The sequence below is a fragment of the Wasmannia auropunctata genome, unplaced genomic scaffold, assembly GCF_000956235.1.
Source record: "Wasmannia auropunctata unplaced genomic scaffold, wasmannia.A_1.0 LD335205.1, whole genome shotgun sequence".
Taxonomy (NCBI): domain Eukaryota; kingdom Metazoa; phylum Arthropoda; class Insecta; order Hymenoptera; family Formicidae; genus Wasmannia; species Wasmannia auropunctata.
In genome coordinates, this window is record NW_012027685.1 from 51,126 (window position 1) to 70,929 (window position 19,804).

At 33.5% G+C, this 19,804-nt stretch overlaps 1 protein-coding gene and 1 long non-coding RNA gene across 2 annotated transcripts; both read right to left on the reverse strand.

The window, feature by feature from the left end:
• Positions 1-1,318: 1,318 nt before the first annotated feature.
• LOC105457584 lies at positions 1,319-5,691 on the reverse strand. Its single transcript, XM_011702329.1, has 8 exons — positions 5,347-5,691; positions 4,674-4,876; positions 4,425-4,584; positions 4,038-4,126; positions 3,840-3,945; positions 3,449-3,579; positions 2,923-3,221; positions 1,319-2,590 (listed from the first exon to the last, which is right to left on the reverse strand). Exons 1-8 carry the CDS (start codon positions 5,420-5,422, stop codon positions 2,452-2,454), a joined length of 1,203 nt encoding a protein of 400 aa, XP_011700631.1. The 5' UTR covers positions 5,423-5,691; the 3' UTR covers positions 1,319-2,451.
• A 5,718-nt stretch (positions 5,692-11,409) lies between these two features.
• LOC105457585 lies at positions 11,410-13,123 on the reverse strand. Its single transcript, XR_975416.1, has 2 exons — positions 12,927-13,123; positions 11,410-12,854 (listed from the first exon to the last, which is right to left on the reverse strand). It is a non-coding gene; the product is annotated as an uncharacterized LOC105457585 (long non-coding RNA).
• Between the last annotated feature and the right edge of the window lie 6,681 nt (positions 13,124-19,804).

Genomic DNA, 19,804 nt, shown 5'->3' on the forward strand with positions numbered 1-19,804 from the left:
GTTGTAAACTAGGAATAAATTAGATTTAAGGTGTTAGTTTTTAAATAGCGATAAGTATATTAAGTAGGAATAAGGATTTGTAACCCTAAGGGGACCGAAGTAAATATTTATCTATCTATTAATTAATCTTAGCGATCACTATATAAAACCTTAAAATTTTATATTTAAGAAAAGATCTTGTTTCTAAATTTTAATTAGATTTAGCTTCGTGTTTTGATTCAGTTTCTCAAATTATTTTCTTAAATAATGGTTATGAATAAAAATTTATCTCTAACGCGAAATTACAAATTGTCTAAAATGCGCTTTATAAAAGAAGAAGAGAATTGAATTATATGTATTATGATTTATTGATCACAATACGAGCACCACATTACAATTTGACGCGCGTCTATTTATTCATCATATACATTATCAAAATTACAAATAGATACTTATATAGATTTACGCTAGCGTTATTCATCATTATTATTAGTTTATTATTTACATTCTTCTATTAATTACTATCGCAATTCTTTTATTGCACGTCTAATTGCATCAATAACATACATTTTCTTTCCGCTAAAAGACCTCTCGCATTCCTTTCTAAAATTATTCAAGATTAATTTGAACACGCCCTACATTTTTGTTTGCTAGTTTATAAATTTCGTACTAAAAATATTCCAACTTTTAAATTATGAAGATTATTCTTCTTAAGCCTTAATCAAAGAATTGATTTTAAAAATCAATTATTTTGCCATTTCATATATTTTCTTTACAATTGAAATTTGGCATTTTAATAATAATTACATTTAAGTAATTAAATTTCATTTAACCATGAAATTAATTTACCATTCAATTTCTTTTTAATTTAACATTGTATTTTGTAAACTTGCTTGCATGTATTAAATATATTGATTACATATAAAACGCTAATGTACCTTAAATATAATATATATAATAAAAGTTAATACTTTGAACAATTAAATAATTTACATACACACACACACAAAGATTCGAAATACGTGACTGCACCTCTATAAATAATTCCTTCTCATAATTAATTAATTTCTTATTGTAAGAGTTTATATATCACGTAATTATAATTCATTAAATTTTATTTGAACATGTTTCATGAAATACGACCGTTAATTTAATAATATTGGAAATGACTGATTTTAATTAAATCTGTAATAATTTTAACACATTTCAAAACAGATAGAAAAATTTATGAATCTCTTACATTGATATTTAATTGCTATTTAAACTTAAGTTTATAAAAGTGTTAAGATCAGAATTTTCGAATATTTGTACATAATAAAATTTACATGGGAATTATGTAATCGCAGAAATGTTAATCTTAGAAACCGAAAAATTTATGAATTTCTTACATTGATATTTGGTTGCTATTTTAACTTAAATTTATAAAAATTTTTAGATTAGAATTTTCGAATATTTGTAATTAATCAAATCTACATGGGAATTATGTAATCGCAGAAATGTTAATCTTGAACACGTGGCAAGGAACGCGATTAAAGTTCGCTCGTATTCCGTTTATGACGAAAAATTAAGAAAAGTATGTGTGTCATTTTTAAATTACCCGCATTTAATTATAAAAATGCACTATACTTTTGTAATATTTAAACACGAGCTTATGATTGAAGTGTCGTTTAATCATTTGCTGTTCGTTACCGTGAAGCGGATAAAGTTTAAGTCACAAATAGAAGATCTTAATATTTAATGTGATCAGACGTCCCGCTTTCGAGATAATTTTTTTCGCTGTCCCTCGCCAAACATGTCAAAATTTTCAATAATTGTATTATTATTTAAAAATAAATTACTATTATTGCATTTATCTTTATATCTTCATACATTCTCCCCTTTTACTCTGATGTTAAGTTACTCCGCTTCGAATTCGAAAATATCTGATATTATTAATTTACTTCGTAAAAGTCTGCGTTAACGGCCATTTCCTTGAGACACAAACAAACAAAATTAAATTCGACGATTGGCTAGTCGATTTGAAAACAAAGATATTTAAACTACATTTGTACACATTGTGTATACAAATACATATGTATTACTTTGCCCTGCTTCTTAGTTATCTTTGTAATAAAGGTATAGGGCCATATATCCGGTTATTGTTCGTTGAACTAATCTCTCGCGCAAAACGGCTGTTCGATTACACGCAAATGAAGCGATTGATTCGAACAGCGTAGAACTTTATACAACGTTATACAACTTTTTTTTCTTCGTAAATAGAATAGACTGATATAATAAGCGTAATCTGGACTTGTTTGCGGTATTTAAACACGTCTACGAAGGAAGCGGGAGGGTAAACCTAAGAAGAATCCTCAATAAAGCGTTCTCCGCCGTAAAACGACGAATAAGGCTTTCCATGGTGTACCGTTCTGCTTCTTTCCTTATACAGCGGTTTATCAATGTATATGTATATAACGGAAGATCCCAGTTAACTCATTGCATCGACATTGAGCTGGGACTTCCGGATTGATCCGCGTCTTTCTCTTCGCAGATGAGGCTCATAGCTCGCTTTCGTCCTATCATGTTCCATAGCACATAAGAATGTTTAGTGCCGGACACTCTACGGGCTTGGCTAAAAATTAACCAAAAAAATGTTGTATGAGAAATACAAAATTATTATACATGAAAAATTAATATATGCAAAATCATATTTATTAGTGTTTATTAGAATTATTATTAACAGTTTATAGAATTTGTTTTTCAATAAAGCCTTTCTTTTAACATTAAATTTTTCCGTAATCAAAGTCAAAATTCAAATGCGAAATTAAATGTTTAAAATTCGATAACTTTTTAACGTTTTGAAAGTTAAAGAAATAATCAATTTGAAATACATGAAAATGTTAAACTGATAAAAGGAAAGTATAATAGAACAAGTTGGAAACTAGGTCACTTGGTGTTACTTACGTTTGAAACCAGTCGTAGTTTGTGACGTACGTGTCGTCAAAGCAGAACTTTTCATATAAATCTATTACAGGAAATTTGATAAAAGAGGAATCTCTTTTAGACGGATCATCCGCCAGAGATCTTATCCAATTGTTGAAGGAAAGAAACGCCATGCTTTGTTCCTTATGAGCGTAGATGCTGAGATTGGCCATAGGTGGAAGAGTGCAGATAGTAATGGCCTCGTTTGAAAGATGAAATTTAGACCGGAGAACTTGCAAGAGTTCCGTCATATCGTATATCATTTCCTCGCAAGTGGCGTTCTGAAGAGAATCGAATATTTTGTGAAAATCTAATACGTTGTACTTTACAAATGCAAATAAATTAATAAATTTATGTTTATTCAAAGGCTTTCTGTACATTGTAATTTTTGTCTGATATTCAGGTAAGCACAAGTTGATATTAAATATAATTAATTTATTTCTCGATACGTGTTTAGCTGCGTGGTATGCGTACACGGCGAGGATAGAGCAATGCCAAATAAACTTACGTTGTAAACATCAACCGAGCCAAGCAGGATCACGACACGATTGGAGATAGTACTAATATTCCTCAAAGCCCGAGTACAACCGCTAATGGTCTGTCCGGAGGTACACAAACCGCAGTTCAATGCTAAGCTATCTGTAAGATAGAATACAAAATCCACAGCTTTTATTATCTCATCTTGTAACATATTTATTTTCCACCTTAAATGTTACCGTATTTTCACTTTCTTATTGCACATTAACTACTTTGATAAAGCAACAATAATTTTAATTAAATAAATGAAAAAGTTATTTTCTTTTAAGTCGAATAGAAATAAGAATTTTAACAAAGCCGCGTGAATTTTACTACAAACAGAACTTGCTGGAAACTTTGTAAAGAAAATTTTTATTGTATACCCTTGTATCTCCAAATGGGAAGATGAAGATTTCGTATTGCAAGTTGTAGGAAAAAGTCGTCGCCAATTAACTGTCGATCGTTTGCGATAGGTTCGTATATGCTGTCCTAATATAATTAATATAAAACATTAGATATTTTGTAATTATCTGAAAATTTCACTTGACGCAGCAAAAATTTAAGTTTTACTGTACACTCACATGCTTTTTCACTTCATTCGTTTCTATCACTACCGGATAATGATTTTCTTCTACTCCATATAAAAAGTCTCTATTTTTATAAGCGCCATCTAATATAAATAAATTTATTTATTTAAAAAATGTCTCTTTTGTATATCACTGGCCCTGATTTTATTTCGAATAACTTATGTTACAATGAAATTATAATCTTAAATTGTGAAATACAGCGTTAAACAAAAATATAAAATAAAGAATTGTTATAAATAAGAAAAACTAACAATACAATTTTGAAATATTATAATAGAGGAATGTTCCTGAGAGCAAAAGCAAAAATTAAACTAAATAAAATTTCGTGAAATGTAAAATATTATTATTTCTTCAAATTCAAATTATGGCTGAATATCTTACTGGTTCCAAATAGATTTGGATCACGACGATGAGCGAAAGCTTGGTTTCGTCTGTTGGCGCGATTGTTATTATTAATTAATCTGTTCTTTTCTCTGCGCTCATCGTTACTGTATCTAAGATTTGTGCCATCATTATGCATAAATTGTTTGTAATATTTGTTCTAAAATAAAGAATTATTATTGCAGCTTAATTTTTTCGATTTATGTAATTATTGTGTAGACTTTATGCTATAAATTGCCATAAACGTACTCTCGTCTTTGAATAATCTACTTTTTGCTTGTGTATAAGTCTACCAATATGAGAGATCTTAGAATCATTTATCTTTAATATCGGATCTCCATAATTGTTCCAAGTTGTCTCCAAACCATCGATGGTCTGCAAAAATGCACGGAGACTCGAAAATCCCAATCTACGATACGGAATAGATTCTCCGACGAGAGCTTGAAATTCATCTGCAAAAGCAGCATTCTTTTATTCTTAAATTTATAAATCCAGAACGATAAAATCATAGATCTGAATAATTTTTCATCAAACAATTTAAATAATAAAAAGCATTTTGCTATTAAAATAATTTTACATTTTATTTTAACAATACTCTAACTTAATCTTAAAGAAATAAGCTTGTGATTAATTTATTTTCAAGGAATTCATAAATTTCACTTAAAAGTAATTTACGCGTATATTAGCACAAGACATTTATATCAAAGATTTTTAAAATTGTAGAATCTAAGTTACTAATAATATGTAAAGAAAATTAATAAAATATGTTTAATAACTTTATTTAATAGCTAATATTAACAATAAATATTCTCGCTCTGTCTCTCTTTCTCTCTTTCTTTCTCTCTTTCTTTCTCTCTCGTACATCATATGTATATTTTCTTTATAAATTAAAATTATATAAAAATAGAATAATAATACTCACAATTTAGATCTGCAACTGGTACGCCGCCTTTCTTCGAAATTATGCACGACTTAATCAGTGCCACCGTTTCTTCCATTCTTATGTCTATTAATTTTCATGTCTTCTTATTAAAGAGTTAAATTTTTAAACTTGCTTGCGAGAAATTTGCGAATTTTATATATATAAGCGAGTGAGTATGTTCAATCACAAATTTCCACTTGTATGCTATAAATGTCTTATTGAAAAATCTAACTTTTATAAAAGTTCTGCAGACCTGCTGCTGCTGCGAATACTAATTCAGACATGATGGCGACGTCCGCACTCGTGAACGGTATACCGAAGAGTGAGCGCCGATCCATCGCATGGCAATTATACGACCTACCCCCATTCGCATACCTTCGCAATGTTTTGGAAAATTCCGCCAATTCGTAAGCTTGGCTTACCGCGCGAAGTCTATGTAGAAAAAATACTAACATAAGAAAATGTACACAATGTTTGAATGAAGCGTGGAATCTTCCGTGTTGGTAACGTTCGTTATGACGATTGTAACGCTACCTCGAGAACCTCGAATATCTTGAATATTTGTGAAATTTCAAACACTTTTAATAATAGTAATATAACTAAATTTACATAATTTTATCTTTTATCTTAAAGTATTAATTACATTAAAGGTTTTATTGTGAGCAAATCCTTGATTTTTCAAACATTGACAGATTAATCAAACATTGATTTTCTATTTGCAATTTAGCATATTTTCCAATCACAAAAATTATTTTAATAATCTATATGTACAATAAATAAATATGTATAATTAATATATTCAATTAACAAATATAATATTCAATTATAATATATTCAATTAACAAATAAATATATATATAATATATATTTATTTATTTAATAATTTTTGCAATTTTATATGAAGTGCGATTTCTTTCCAAAATCTTGAAACAAACAAATTATATATTATTATGTGTTTACGTACATTAAAATTTAATAAACGCTTAAAAAATGATTTACTAGAGTGTGTCGCATATTACAATTGCAGATCTTAAATGTACGATTAAAGATAGATTAAAATTAATTCATGAAAATTTATGAAAATCTCAAAACTATCTAGAAATGTTTCAAGCAATTAACAAGAAAAATCATCTAATTTAAATTAAAAACCATAAATTTAATAAATCTTGTCAAATAAATTTAATCAAGTGGAAATTTATGATTAAACATACTCACTCGCTTATATATAAAATTCGCAAGTTTCTCGGAAGCAAGTTTAAATTAAAAATTTAACTCTTTAATAAAAAGACATAAAAGTTAACAGACATAAATCTAGTCTATTACAAGATGTAAAATATTCGTACATACATTGCTTACAAATTAAAATAATTGTCAATCACAAATTTCTAAATTTTAAAACTTTTCAATTGTGATAGTGTTCAGAACATTGAGAAATTATGGTAAATTAATTTTTCAAAAATTATCTTTACAAATTTATATCTTTTTAACATTTAATATTTTAAAAAATAACTTTTAAATAAAATATTAATTAATGCTCACTTAAAATTAAATAAATAATGAAATTCTATCATCTTGTCATATCTCTAAAGCTTAACTTTTCGTATCACTGAAATTTAATTAAGGACACATAAAAATTTTCTTTACTTTTAAATGTTATTAAGTAGATATGTCCAAAATAGAATAATTTAAATATATGCGTGTACATGTACATACATACATACACATATATATGTGTGTGTGTGTGTGTGTGTACATGTATATGTAAAATCATATAAAATCAAAATTGGAATCTGTTTTTCGGAAGCTCACATAAGACATCGATACATAGGTCTCAACCGCTCAACGAAGTTCAGGAGAGAGTTTTGACGGGTCAGTAACTCCGAAAATATTTATGTCGTCCCAAACTATTCTTACACCCGCGACATGGATATTTTTGGCTAATGTTGGGTAACTCCCGTATATGTTTTGTTGCTTTCCCCCTAATTACAGTTATTTGCTGAGATCTAAAAATATCATTTTGTAAATTTTAAAAATGTTTATGTAATTTATTTTATCGTTGTCAACGAAGCTTCCGCAAACAATCGTGCAATATAGCTTACAAAAAATTGCAATATATATATAGTCTCATTTTTTTAAATGTTTATTGACTTCTCTTATTAATAAAATGACGAAACATACAAAATATCTTCTTTTTATTGAGAATTATTTACTGCTTTTGGAAAGACTGTTGATTTATTTATATCAAAGAAGCCTTCGCGGATATTATAACATTATTAAATTTCTTTTAAATAAACAAAATTTTATTAAAGAAAGTTTTCAGACATTTATTTTATAGCTAGCTTTTTTAAAACTATTTCAACGAGAAATATGTATATTTCTCATGAAATCAAAAAGAATCGCATTCACATTTTTTAAATAAAACGATATAAAAAATTTAATGTCTTGACTTTATATCTTTGTAAGTTTCTTAAGTTTTATACAAAGAATATATGAATCTCTGAGCTTATAATTTACAACATAATTTACGTTGAAACAAATAAAGAAATTAAAATAATGCAGAAATACGTGTTTACGTCTTTCATATTTATTAAAGAAAAAATTGAAACTCCTATTATGTAAACGTTTGCATACCGTGTTGCTCGACAATCTTCCGTAAACTGACGGCCTTCTATTCTTCTTGCACTTCCGATACATCGGTTCATCTTCACGGTGGGTGGTGGTGGAGTGCGCACTTGTTACGGAGGGACCCTCGAGAGATATCGAAGTTCCCGAGAGGAGTCTAAAGGGTCGCGCGCCGCAGGGGGTCAACAGATGTTGCGCCGAAGTTGAGAGCTTGACGTGTCATTGTGTTGCAATATACGTTAGCTCTGCAACTATCTGCATGTTTCGTGTTAGAATGCTGCAGGCGCTGTGTGGTATCGGGGAAACACGGTTTTCGGTAAGTCAAATAAACTATGAGAACGATGTTAAAATTATATTTGTGTGCTTCTGAGCTATGAATCGCAGATTTCTAATTTCGCTGACTATTATTCTTCTTAGTTTATCAAATAATAATTCACAGAGAATCTTTTCATCTTTGCATCTTAATTTAATAAAAATGTTAAATTTAATTACGTGTATTTATAGCTAATATCACAATTGCTCCGATTAATTAAAAAAGCAAGAATTGATTTTGGAAAGCACTAAAATTTTGTTTGCTCCTATTTTCAATTATATAATATAGTATATATATATATATATATATATATATATAAAATAAATTAATGTATTTATATTTTAGAAACTTATAATTAATAATAATTGACAATTTAACGGATGTAATATACTTTATTCTAAAATTCGTAGATTTTTAAAGATTCGGTTACAGGAAGCCTTTTAATTCATCTTTAGTTTCGGTAGAATTGCCCCAATAGATTCATGTCTACCGGTATAAGAGTTGAAGCAGATATAAATTCCTCGAGGGAGAACTAGATTGTAAATGCTTGGCAGAATTCCTTTAAGCCAGATATCCCGTCGGTATAGTGATCCCATTCAATGGATTAAATAAGTAATTACAACGTTATTGTGCATTACGGAAGCGGACGTGTATCTGCGGGACCGGGGGAGACACGTCGCGCGAAACAAACGTGTCGGTCGTGTCTCGAGATGCTTTACGAGGGAGAGCATCTGGAAAACGCTTTCCGGCGTATTAAGCGCACAGTGAAAGCTTCCGCGCGTGATTACTTGGCCAAAGGGAAGGACAGGGGGCGAGCGCTTTGAAATTCGACGCGGACCGGGAAATGGATGCGTGTTAAAGAAACAGCCGTGCGAACAAATAGTCGCACGAACAACCGGCGACCACTGCCTGGCGATACTTGGCGATGGTGGGTGACAAATGACCGATTTCAAGGAAGATAATCTCGAATTCGCTGGAAATTTAATTTATGCGAGCGACCAAATGCCGCGGGTGCATGGTCCATAATTTCTGCTAATCTATTTACATAACTGCGCTCATCTCCGTATACCAGTAATGCTTTCATAAACAATTAATTCATATTTTGTTAAAATTTCAAACTCAATAATTTATAAATATCTCATTCTCTCGTTGTTTCTGCCTACATTTTTTTACTACTTACTTCTCTTCCTTTTTTTTTTCTTTCGCAGTTATATACCTAGCTGTTTCATTTCAAACACAAAATGTATACAGAGTTGCATCGTTAATACATTGATCGTGGCTACATGACCGTCGAAGTGACGTAATCTCTGCCGAGAGACTAATTGATATGTGCTTCAGCTAGTTGAAAAGCTATTGTCAGGCTCGGCGAGAGGAAGGGCACAAAAGCTGCAGCGTTAAGAACACCCTTTCATCTGCATTGTAATCATCTCCGCGCTTCTTTTGTATGCGTCTTCCCAGCGGAGCTGCGAAAGCTCGAATAATGAAGCGCGTGGCTTCGTGTGAATTAACCGACCCGTTTGCACGGCGTGGCTTTTAAGAGAGACATGGGCATTCTGAAGCCTTCAGAAGCGCCGAGCGATCTCGGCGGGGGGAGATCCATTGCGGTAAAACATCGGCGATATATATGAGGGCTCTTCACGGGATATGGGAAAAGCAGGGAAAGAAAGAGAGAAAGAGGAATCCCCATAAGAATCTCCGATTCTAAAATTGCCGTTAATAGCGAGGCGTGACGAATGTGCGCAGATGCTATTCGATGTGTCTCGTGAGACGTGCTCTGTTTTGAAAACGTGCCGATACTCCGACGGAGCTCCGTGCGACGGCATCCGACAAGAGTTTTCGGATTTACTGTAGCCGTAGGATATGTCCGGTTTCTCTCTCTCTCTCACACACACACGCACACACACACACACACACACACACACACACTGCGATCCCTTCGGTCTGATTTCCCGTGTTACGGCTAGCGAGCGCCTCTCCGTGCGTATCTCATAAATCGTCGGCAATTTCAGCTGTCCTCGGTGACACGGCAGTCCTCGGTGACCCGGTCAAAGGACGTATCGTACTTTAACGGTCGTACGCAATGAAAACAACGCGAACGCTTTAACGGGAGGTAAAAGCAGAGTATTTACTTTTCAACAGAATCTAAGACGTAGCCAACGATTTATACAATTAATTTCAATACAATTTTTGTTTTACTACATTTTGTTCACGGCCTAAGATAAAAAAACGTTAGTTCGCTATAAGTTAAATGATAAATTATCGGTCATTTTTATTGTAAAAAAAATGGTACGATAAGAAATCAAGATATGTATATTGACGTTATAACGTTTTTTTTTATAATGCATGTAATGTAGAATGTCAATGTTTAATATCTATAAAATCAGAATTGTTATATGATTATAATTCTTGACAATTTATCATGCTTTGCAGAGTATCGGGGTGATCTATTCACATTGAATAAAAATTTATACATACCGAGAGTTTACGCTGTTCAACGTAAATATCTATTGATGTAGCTTTTCGCGACGCGCTATAGAAAGGGAGCGAGTTTTTACGACACTCAAGGCACTCGAGATTTCCGTTTAGGTAAGAATGCGGAGGAAGCGACACTTGGAGTGGAAGTGATGGCGCGACAGCTGACATTTTATTTCGTTTTCCTCGGATGGCGGAGTCCAAAGTGGCGTCGTATCGTGAAAATGTAAGCGTCGTCGTTCCAACAAGCTGCTTGGCGCCTTTCCGATGTATTTTAAACGATTTTAACGATATATTCGCGCGCGAAGTGAGACATTCGTTTCCTTCTTCCTTCGGATCGTAGAAGATCGTTAGAATTTGATCTACGTGAAAATGACCGAAAGGATCAACGAAGAATTTAGATATTCGAGAAACGTTCGCAAACACCGATATCTCATTAATCACGTATGATGGTCACGTAACGGCTAAGGCATAGCGTTAAAATATGTGGTCCTTAATAGCGCGGATGATGGTTAGCCGGCTGATTAATTGTCCGCTGTCTGATAAATGACTCCCGCTATCTGACGAAAGCTCGTTAAAGAGGATACGAAGGTAAAATCTGGTGCAAGCGCGAACGTCTCGAAAATGGGGGAAGAAGAAGAAGTTAGCTTTTCTAGTTTCTTCATAGTTATTAGTTTCTCTCTTTATTGCTTCATAATTTCACATATTTACACCGTCGCGGTATCGATGAAGCTCACTTATGTGCTACATGATTGATACGCTTGCTTGCAGGCACATGAAAAATTCGGCGATTTGTTCCGCGGAAATTGTTGAATATATCGAGAGACAAACGTCTCGCGCGAAACTTTCATAAGGCAGAAAGGCTCCTCTTCGTCGCATCGGGAACTTGTAGTTTATAATTTTAGACTGGAAATGCAAAACGATGCAAATGCGGAAAGATAATCTTGAATATTATAAATCGAATTGAAAAAAAATCTATACCAACAATATGTCACAATTACAAAGAGACAGAAGCGCAAAGAAGCATTTGCAATAGCACAGAAATATCTAGCGAAAAGTACAGACAATTTTATTTGTTTATCATGAAGAAAACATGGAAAGTAAAAGAAATATACAAGCTTGAAGAATATTTTTGGCACTCGTTTTGCATTTTACATTTATTATTATAAATCAATATCCCTAAAAGCAGATAAATTGAAAACATTCTTTAGAAAATAATATTAAAAGCATTAAATATATATATATATAGGATATCGTTCACTTCATAAATATTTAAAATTAAAATAATCGTAAAAAAGTTGCAACAAATAATTGCCGCGTAATAATTTTTACCCTGCTATGAATTTTTGTCTCTGCTACAGTATCTCGAGTTACTTATTACGCTTGTGCAGAGAGACTGAGATTATCCTTTAGGATGCTTTCCTTTGGTATAAATAAAATATTTGACTATTCCACAGCGCTTCCGATATTTCGCACAGATTTACCGGTAACAATCGGAAACCTATACTACATTTGCGTGCTTTTCACTGGACTCGTTAATCGCTCGCAACGCGTAATTCTCGTTTCGACAAAAAAATTGAGTGCCAGTCCGTCCGTGTATACCGATTAGAATTTATATAGCGTTTCAGAAATCGCGCATTTCTTTTCTGGAGCTTTTTTAAGAGTTTAAAAACACACACGGCTTTTCTTCTTTTCTTTCTCATTGTAGAGTAGCTATTATTCGTTATTGAGTCAATGGCGATATAGGTATCATTCATTTTCACTCGCTTATCCGCGAATCACGGAAATTACGCCTTCAATGACTTTCGAAACGCTCGGCGCGATACGATAGGATTATTCTGAGGAGAGGCAGTCGGGTCTTTGATCGTGTGCGTGCATTCACTTAAAATATCGAATGGCACACATCGCCGCCGTTAAAAGCCAAGGAAAGAGACTGATCCGAAAGGATTAAGCCTCGGTACCGTGCAACTTCAGTGGTGCGACGAATAGTGACTTTCGGACGATGACTGCAACGGCCCATTGATGCTTTGCACGATCATACTGAGGCAGTCCAGGCTGCTCCCGTTGTTTTGCGAGGACATCGCCTCGGCGTGTTCGAAACCTGCAGCACAGAAATACGATCGCGATATTAAAATAATGCCTCTTTAAAAAAAAATCATGCATACTTTGCTACCTTCACTTAATCCACAGTTTTGCTATATGCAGAATACTAGAATACTTCTGCTTTTCTAACAGGTCGAAATTCTCAGAGCGCGCGCGTACACATACATATACATACAATTAAGATTCAGACTTCATTTTCACGCCGCGTTTAGCACAAAAAGATCATCGCAATTCCAAGGCAACGAGCGAAGTCTTGCAAACACGAGAGCAAACGTGCACACTGTGTGTGAAGTACAAACTACGTTTAAGCGAACTTTAGGTGCTCTTTGACCGTCCTCCGTCTCCGTCGCAGTGTATATCTAGATACGGATGAATTGCGAGCGCTTCCCGAACGGGAGCCGGGGGTCGGCTTCTTCTTTCCACTTTTCGTTGTCCTTCGCCGCGGAGAAAGCATTTACATAAGTTATGTACTGCGACGTTAAGGGCTTTGACGCCGTTATTCCTAGCACCGGCGCGCACTTCCGTCTTTCTGTCTTAAATTCGACTCGTATTTTTCCGCTCTCGTAGAAGGTGCATGTATCCACACTAATGATAACTTGTGGTATAATTTGTGCAATTTATACAATACCACAAATAAACATTATACAAAAATCGTCTCTATAGAGGATAATACGCGCTTATTCAGATAATATTATTGCAAGACATAAAATTTTTTTATTCTTTGTACAGAATCTTAAATTTAAAAATTTTTTCTATTTTCTACTCTTTTCTATAATTTTGATTATAGACAACTATTATAGATCTAACTATTCGTTGACACTTTCGTCGATAAATAAAAAAGAAATTTTTAATTGTATATTTATGTATTTCTACCTATTCTATCTGACATTTTTGCATTATATTTATTAAATATCTATAAGTAAAAAGTCAAAGTTACTTAAAGTTTATACGCATAAAACAGAAAAATGGAAAAAGATTAATTATTTACATGAAAAAACAAATTGTTTTAAATACAATTTTTAGATATACATATATGTATAGATATATAAAGATTTAAAAACTCTAAGTATAATAATTATAGTGCAAATATGATCTGTCGCGACATTGATGACTAATTATCCGCCCACACTCACTAGCACTTCGGACGTGTCGCTGGCACGAAAGCGCGAATAAAGATATATCTGCTAAGAGTGTAATCAAGAAAACGGGTGGCACGAAACTAATAATATCAGTTGGAACGACGAATGCGCCGACATGCGTCGATGAATATGAAAAGAAAACAGGTGTAGCTTCAATCTTTTTTTCTCTCTTATTTTCTTACTTTGTCTTTTAAGAAAGAGCACGAAAATAACTAATTGTCAATTTTAGAAACTGCGGGTTGTTTATCCAATTAATATTTGCTTAATAAAAATATCGGAAAAACAATAGACTTTAAACGACGAGCAATTGAGATTAACCAATTCTGTTAGCGAAGCAATCATCGCGAAAATTAATGGCGAGATTTTTATTTAATTTCAAGTGGACGTCATTTTGATGATATTTTAATTGAAACTTAGTTGCGCTAACACGTTTAAATTAGCTTCGGAAATATTTACGAAGAAAAATCGGGATCTAATCAAACTTTCACTAAAGAAAAATCGATTTCACATTAAAAAAAAGATCGCGAAATAAAGTTTCTAGAAGTTACGTGTTGTTTAAATTATAAACCTTATATATAATTACACAGAGATAATGTATATGTATGTATCCCGTCGTTGCCGCCTAATTTCTCATAAATATTGCGAAAACTCTGACTTTCAATCGCTACCAATCTCCATTAAATTAAAAACATCGTCGATTCGAGAAGGCTATAAATATTCATGGAGACGCTTAGATGCTAGGATAATGAGAAAATGCAAAGAAGATTTTGTATAGCTCTCGCTTAATATCTAATGATATGGAAATTGACGTCTATCATAAAGTAAGAATAATATAACAGTGACAATTGCGGAAGTAATAGTTTAACAGAATTGCACTGATTTAAAATAAAAGAGAGTATATATATACATATATATATGAATCTACACATGTATTTAATTGACTGTATTTAATACAAACAAACATACATTCCTTTCTCAGTAAGCGTTCTGACTTGCTGTATTCAACGCTTACATTCAATTCTGATTTGATTATAAATATTATGAAGACGTTGACAACATATTGACATTTGAATATTAAATCTCGTCAGTGTTATACTACGTGACTTCTATCTAATTGTTTGTAAATAAATTTTGTCAGGATACGTTTTGTCAGAATTTTACGTGTTTACGTATTCCGCTTTGTTTGATCACGCACGCCTCGAATGTTCGAAGAGAATTCCTGTACTTTTTCTGCTGTTATTTATATGTCGTCCCATGACAAAAGGTTTCTCTCGGAAATCAGCGCAAAAATATTCTGCAACAAACGTTAATCACGATTGAAATGATTGTCTGGCAAGACACGAACGTTGGAGTGTGCCGAATATTTATTTATAAATCACGGGACGTATGATACTCGCTGTCATACTTCTGCGGATGATATATCGTCTAGATTGCTTGCCAGATTCGTTCGGTACACCGCGCAATCACGACGCCGAATAGATCTCGATGGTGGCGTAAATTATTTACAGGGACTGACAACTCTGTCAACCGCAATGTAATTCTCGACGCGTATGTAGACAGACAGATATCTCTGACGTACGATTCGTCCACCTATAACTCTCGGAGTAATGAAAAATGAAATGCGTCGCAATTAAGACACGACTCGAATATATTTAAAAAAATTAATTTCTGATTTCTTTGTGTATTTTAATAACCATATCCTTCCACCATAATGTAATATTTAAAATAGCTAAGTGATAAAATATAACGATTTTTAGAGAAAAATGTTTTATTTTATTTATGCAGAAATTTTGTTTACTTCAATTTTGCGTAAATATCTATTAATAATATCTAATTTTTCGTCGAAACAGCTCGTGTCAAGAAGATGCAAATGTAATACATTTATGTGAATTATTGAAAGAGATTCGAATGAGAAATGCATTAATCGGGATGACAAACGAATTTATCTTCTGATAATATTAATGAATAAGCGAAATGGGATCCAGAGATAGCAGGCACCCTCATATTTCTGAATTATTTCTTATGATGTATAATCTGACGTTCTATATCGTGCCGGGGCGTTCGACTCACAGCAAATACAGCAAATAGGTGGATTAAATCGTAATGCCCTGTAACATTCGGTAAGAACGACAGAAATAACTGGTCAACGAAGAAACGTGCGAGAGATAGATTTGAGAACGGAAGCGCATCTATAAATATACGTATTGAATGAGTGCAAAAGTTTTGATGAGTTTCGTGATATATGTCACACCTGATGTAGTTTTATGGCGATATTCAATAAATATATTGATATGTTCATACCTGGACAGATTTATATTTTCAGCTCGCAAATTAAACACGAATTGATTCGATTCTAGTTAGTTTCGTTGTTTTCCAACCAAAACTAAAAATAAGCATAATAGAATTCATTTACGTATAATAATAAATTTACATCATGACATGACAATTTCGAAGAATGACAGACATTTCAGATACCACAGAAAAATATCAGCACCTGTTTAGAGAAAACGCTGTGTCAACACAAACCTTGAAAGATGGTTTATAAAATTTAAACGCTCCGGTCGACCTTCTGACGTTGATGACAATATATGGTCGTTGAAATGTAATCGATCTATCAATTTTAAACTTTTCAGCAACTATTTGTGTTAAAATTCACGGAATAGTATCCACTAAATTGCATTTTTACTGTCATCATCAACGACAGAAGACCGATGAATTTAATTTCGACCGCGTCAAGATTAAAAACCTCCTCGTTTAAATTTTGTAAACCACATCTCTCTCTAAAGACTTTAGGATTTTCTTTCACTATTTCAAAAATGCTAATTTTTTACTTGTGCCACATTTCTTTATCAACGCGGCGATATACGATTGTTATCTGCATGACAGAGATTAGAAGAAATGCATTGTGTAAAACGTTTCAGAAATAAAAGAGCTTTTTTACAGAGTTAAGAAAAAAAATCTTGAGCTTCAATGTGATGTTCTCGCGAGGCCTAAAAATGTTTCATAAAGAGAACCAGACTGATTCATACGCAATAAACGGCCTTTTCCTTGAAACCGAGCACGAAGCTATGCGGCATCCTATACTAATTAGTTTGCCAGTTCGACCGACTCGTCCCTGAGTACGTCATTAAAATAGGTTGCACTTCGCCCACGTAGAATAATTTCGGGTGCGAAGGCTTAATGTTCTCGGTGGACTTTCTTTTGGTGGAAAAAAAGAAAAAGAGAAAAGAAAATTCCGGCTGGGTAATGCTGCGACGGGCGCACTTATAGAGCCCTCTTGTCCCCGAGAAGTTCGGAGTCACCGATGCGTTTCTCACTAATGAGGACGAATCAAAGGTACGTTGTGCCATTGGAGGAGGTCCGCGCGCATTCAGCAAATCGTCTAGGACACGTCTTTGAACATGAAAATGCAATTAAGTCGTCTCAATTTACTCGCTGTCCTAAGCATCCGGTGTCCTAAATGGATTGCAACTTCTTCGGAAACATCATTTTCTACATGCGCGCGGAGTAGGTTCCCTCGTCGATCATGCGCGCGACTGTCAAAGATACCCAACATTCAAGGTTCTCACAATAATAATTTTGCAATCGTATCAAGACGTTCGTTTAACGCTTCACGCATTACGCTTATTTTTACAAACTGCCGCGACGATGTTGCTCAATGATTACTTAATTGGAAGTTTTGACATTGGAGAATATCCTAGATGTGCGATTGATTTGAGTGAGAATAATTATGACTATTTCTTACATTAAATTCGTAGAATGGCGTATTACGTGATTTCGTAATGCTTGTGACGTCATAATTTCAAATTTATTTGCGCAAATAGTAGAGTTTTGCGAATATCATCGCAGCCATGATTCTCTCGTATAAACTAATCGGAATTACGTTTCCAAAATTATGCGCGTATTGCGAAATACCGCGGCTACCTCGCTTATTCATGAGCCAAAATAGAGGTGATAACAGATTCTTGTCGCGCGAAATTGAATTTAATATTAAATATGATGTATGATTTAGAAGCCGAATCATTCACACTGCGATATTCACTTGCGTCGAATAAACAAATTAATATATAAATCGCCTATAAATAATTTGTTAGTTAATTTTTAATACCGACGAACTCCAATTAACGAGCTAAACATGCGGATTAACGAGAGATTTAATCGAGTTTTTGGCAATTTGTTGCACTCGTTGAATCTCATTTTACATTTTTTAATCAAATAAAAACATTAAACAATTATATATTATTAAACATTTTAATTGTAAGGGACTATTTAAATAATGCAAAAAATTTTAATGGATTATAAATTTTTACGAGCACATGTGAAATGGGCGCATTAAACGTTAGAGATTCGCAGGCGCGAATCGCATACACACACATCCATCGTCCCTCTATCGACGGCGAGTAAGGAAATTAACGGGGTTTCCGGATACATTAGCGGATTCTTGGTGCAGCGGAGTATGTATGCCTTGGCTGCAGTTTCGGCCGCGCTTAAATTCGCGTTCCGTCGCGCCGGGCTGAGGACTCCGGCGACGATGCGTCATACTAATGTACCGTGGCAATATATGGCACTCCGGTGGCTTGAATTTTCTTATCTTCCCGACGAAGTTCGGATATTTTTCGGGATAACTTCTCGCACGTGCATATGTGCACTACTGACGATGTCGCACCGAACTTTGGAGAAGAATGTTATTATAGATAAATTAAACATATTAAAAATTTTATAACTATAATGACTTAAATATCATTTTTGCAAATTTTTCCGTGAAATGAATAAGAGAGACGAATTGCGCGGAATTTTTTGTAGAAAAAAAGCTGCCGATGAATAGGATTAAAATTGAAAATTATATTCTCTAGAATCGTTATCAAAAATTCCGATAATCGGATCTCTCGTCCACTAAAAGCTTTCCAGAACAAAAGAGAAATTTGAGAGATTGTAATAAATCGTGACACTGTTTTTAAGCTATCGATTAATAAAATAGACATTAATACGCCGACCACACATACACAATGTCATACATGAAATTAATAAAATTATAATATTTTTAGATAGTAGCTCTCAATAATATTTCAGTATAAATCAAAACAGAAAGCTAAAGGATTGCTATCGCTTGCTATTTATGTCATAGTTAATAATATGTTTATTTAGATCATAGTTAATAATATGTTTAATTTATCTAAAGTCTTCTTCTCCAAAGTTCGGCGCGACATCGTCAGCAGTGCACATATACATGTTGCGAGAAGTTATCTCGAAAAATATATACAATCAAACAGATGACGAAGGTTTTGACGCTGCATTATATTAATTGTTGATCGATAAACAACGATCACTAATTACCCTCGGGACGACGTAACTTACGAGGTTGCGCGCCCGACGCGCGTCCCTTTGAGTGCCGCAACAAGTCGTTTGATCGCAGAATAAACTTTTGCCCTACATCTCATACCGCGCGTCCGAATCAAACGACACGTACGTAAGGGACGCCGTCTCCTTCTCTGCGGTTCGTGTTGCAGAGCTTTGCGAGCGCGGACGCGCGTACATTCGCATGAGTTTGCCGTAATCATGACGATCAAAAAGAGCAGTAATTCGCGGAGGATAAACAAACTTGTACATTGTGCGTACAATGACGTCGAGAGCGTCCGTTAGTTCACGCGGATGACGAAAACGATACATGATTGCGTCGAGCCACGGAAAATTAAAACGAGATTTGAGCTATAAGTTTTGTGTTTTAACATTACACTTTTATACGCAAATCAGAACACGCGTTTTAAGCGATAATCTTGTCTATGCCGTTCAGTAAACTTTACATTTTAAT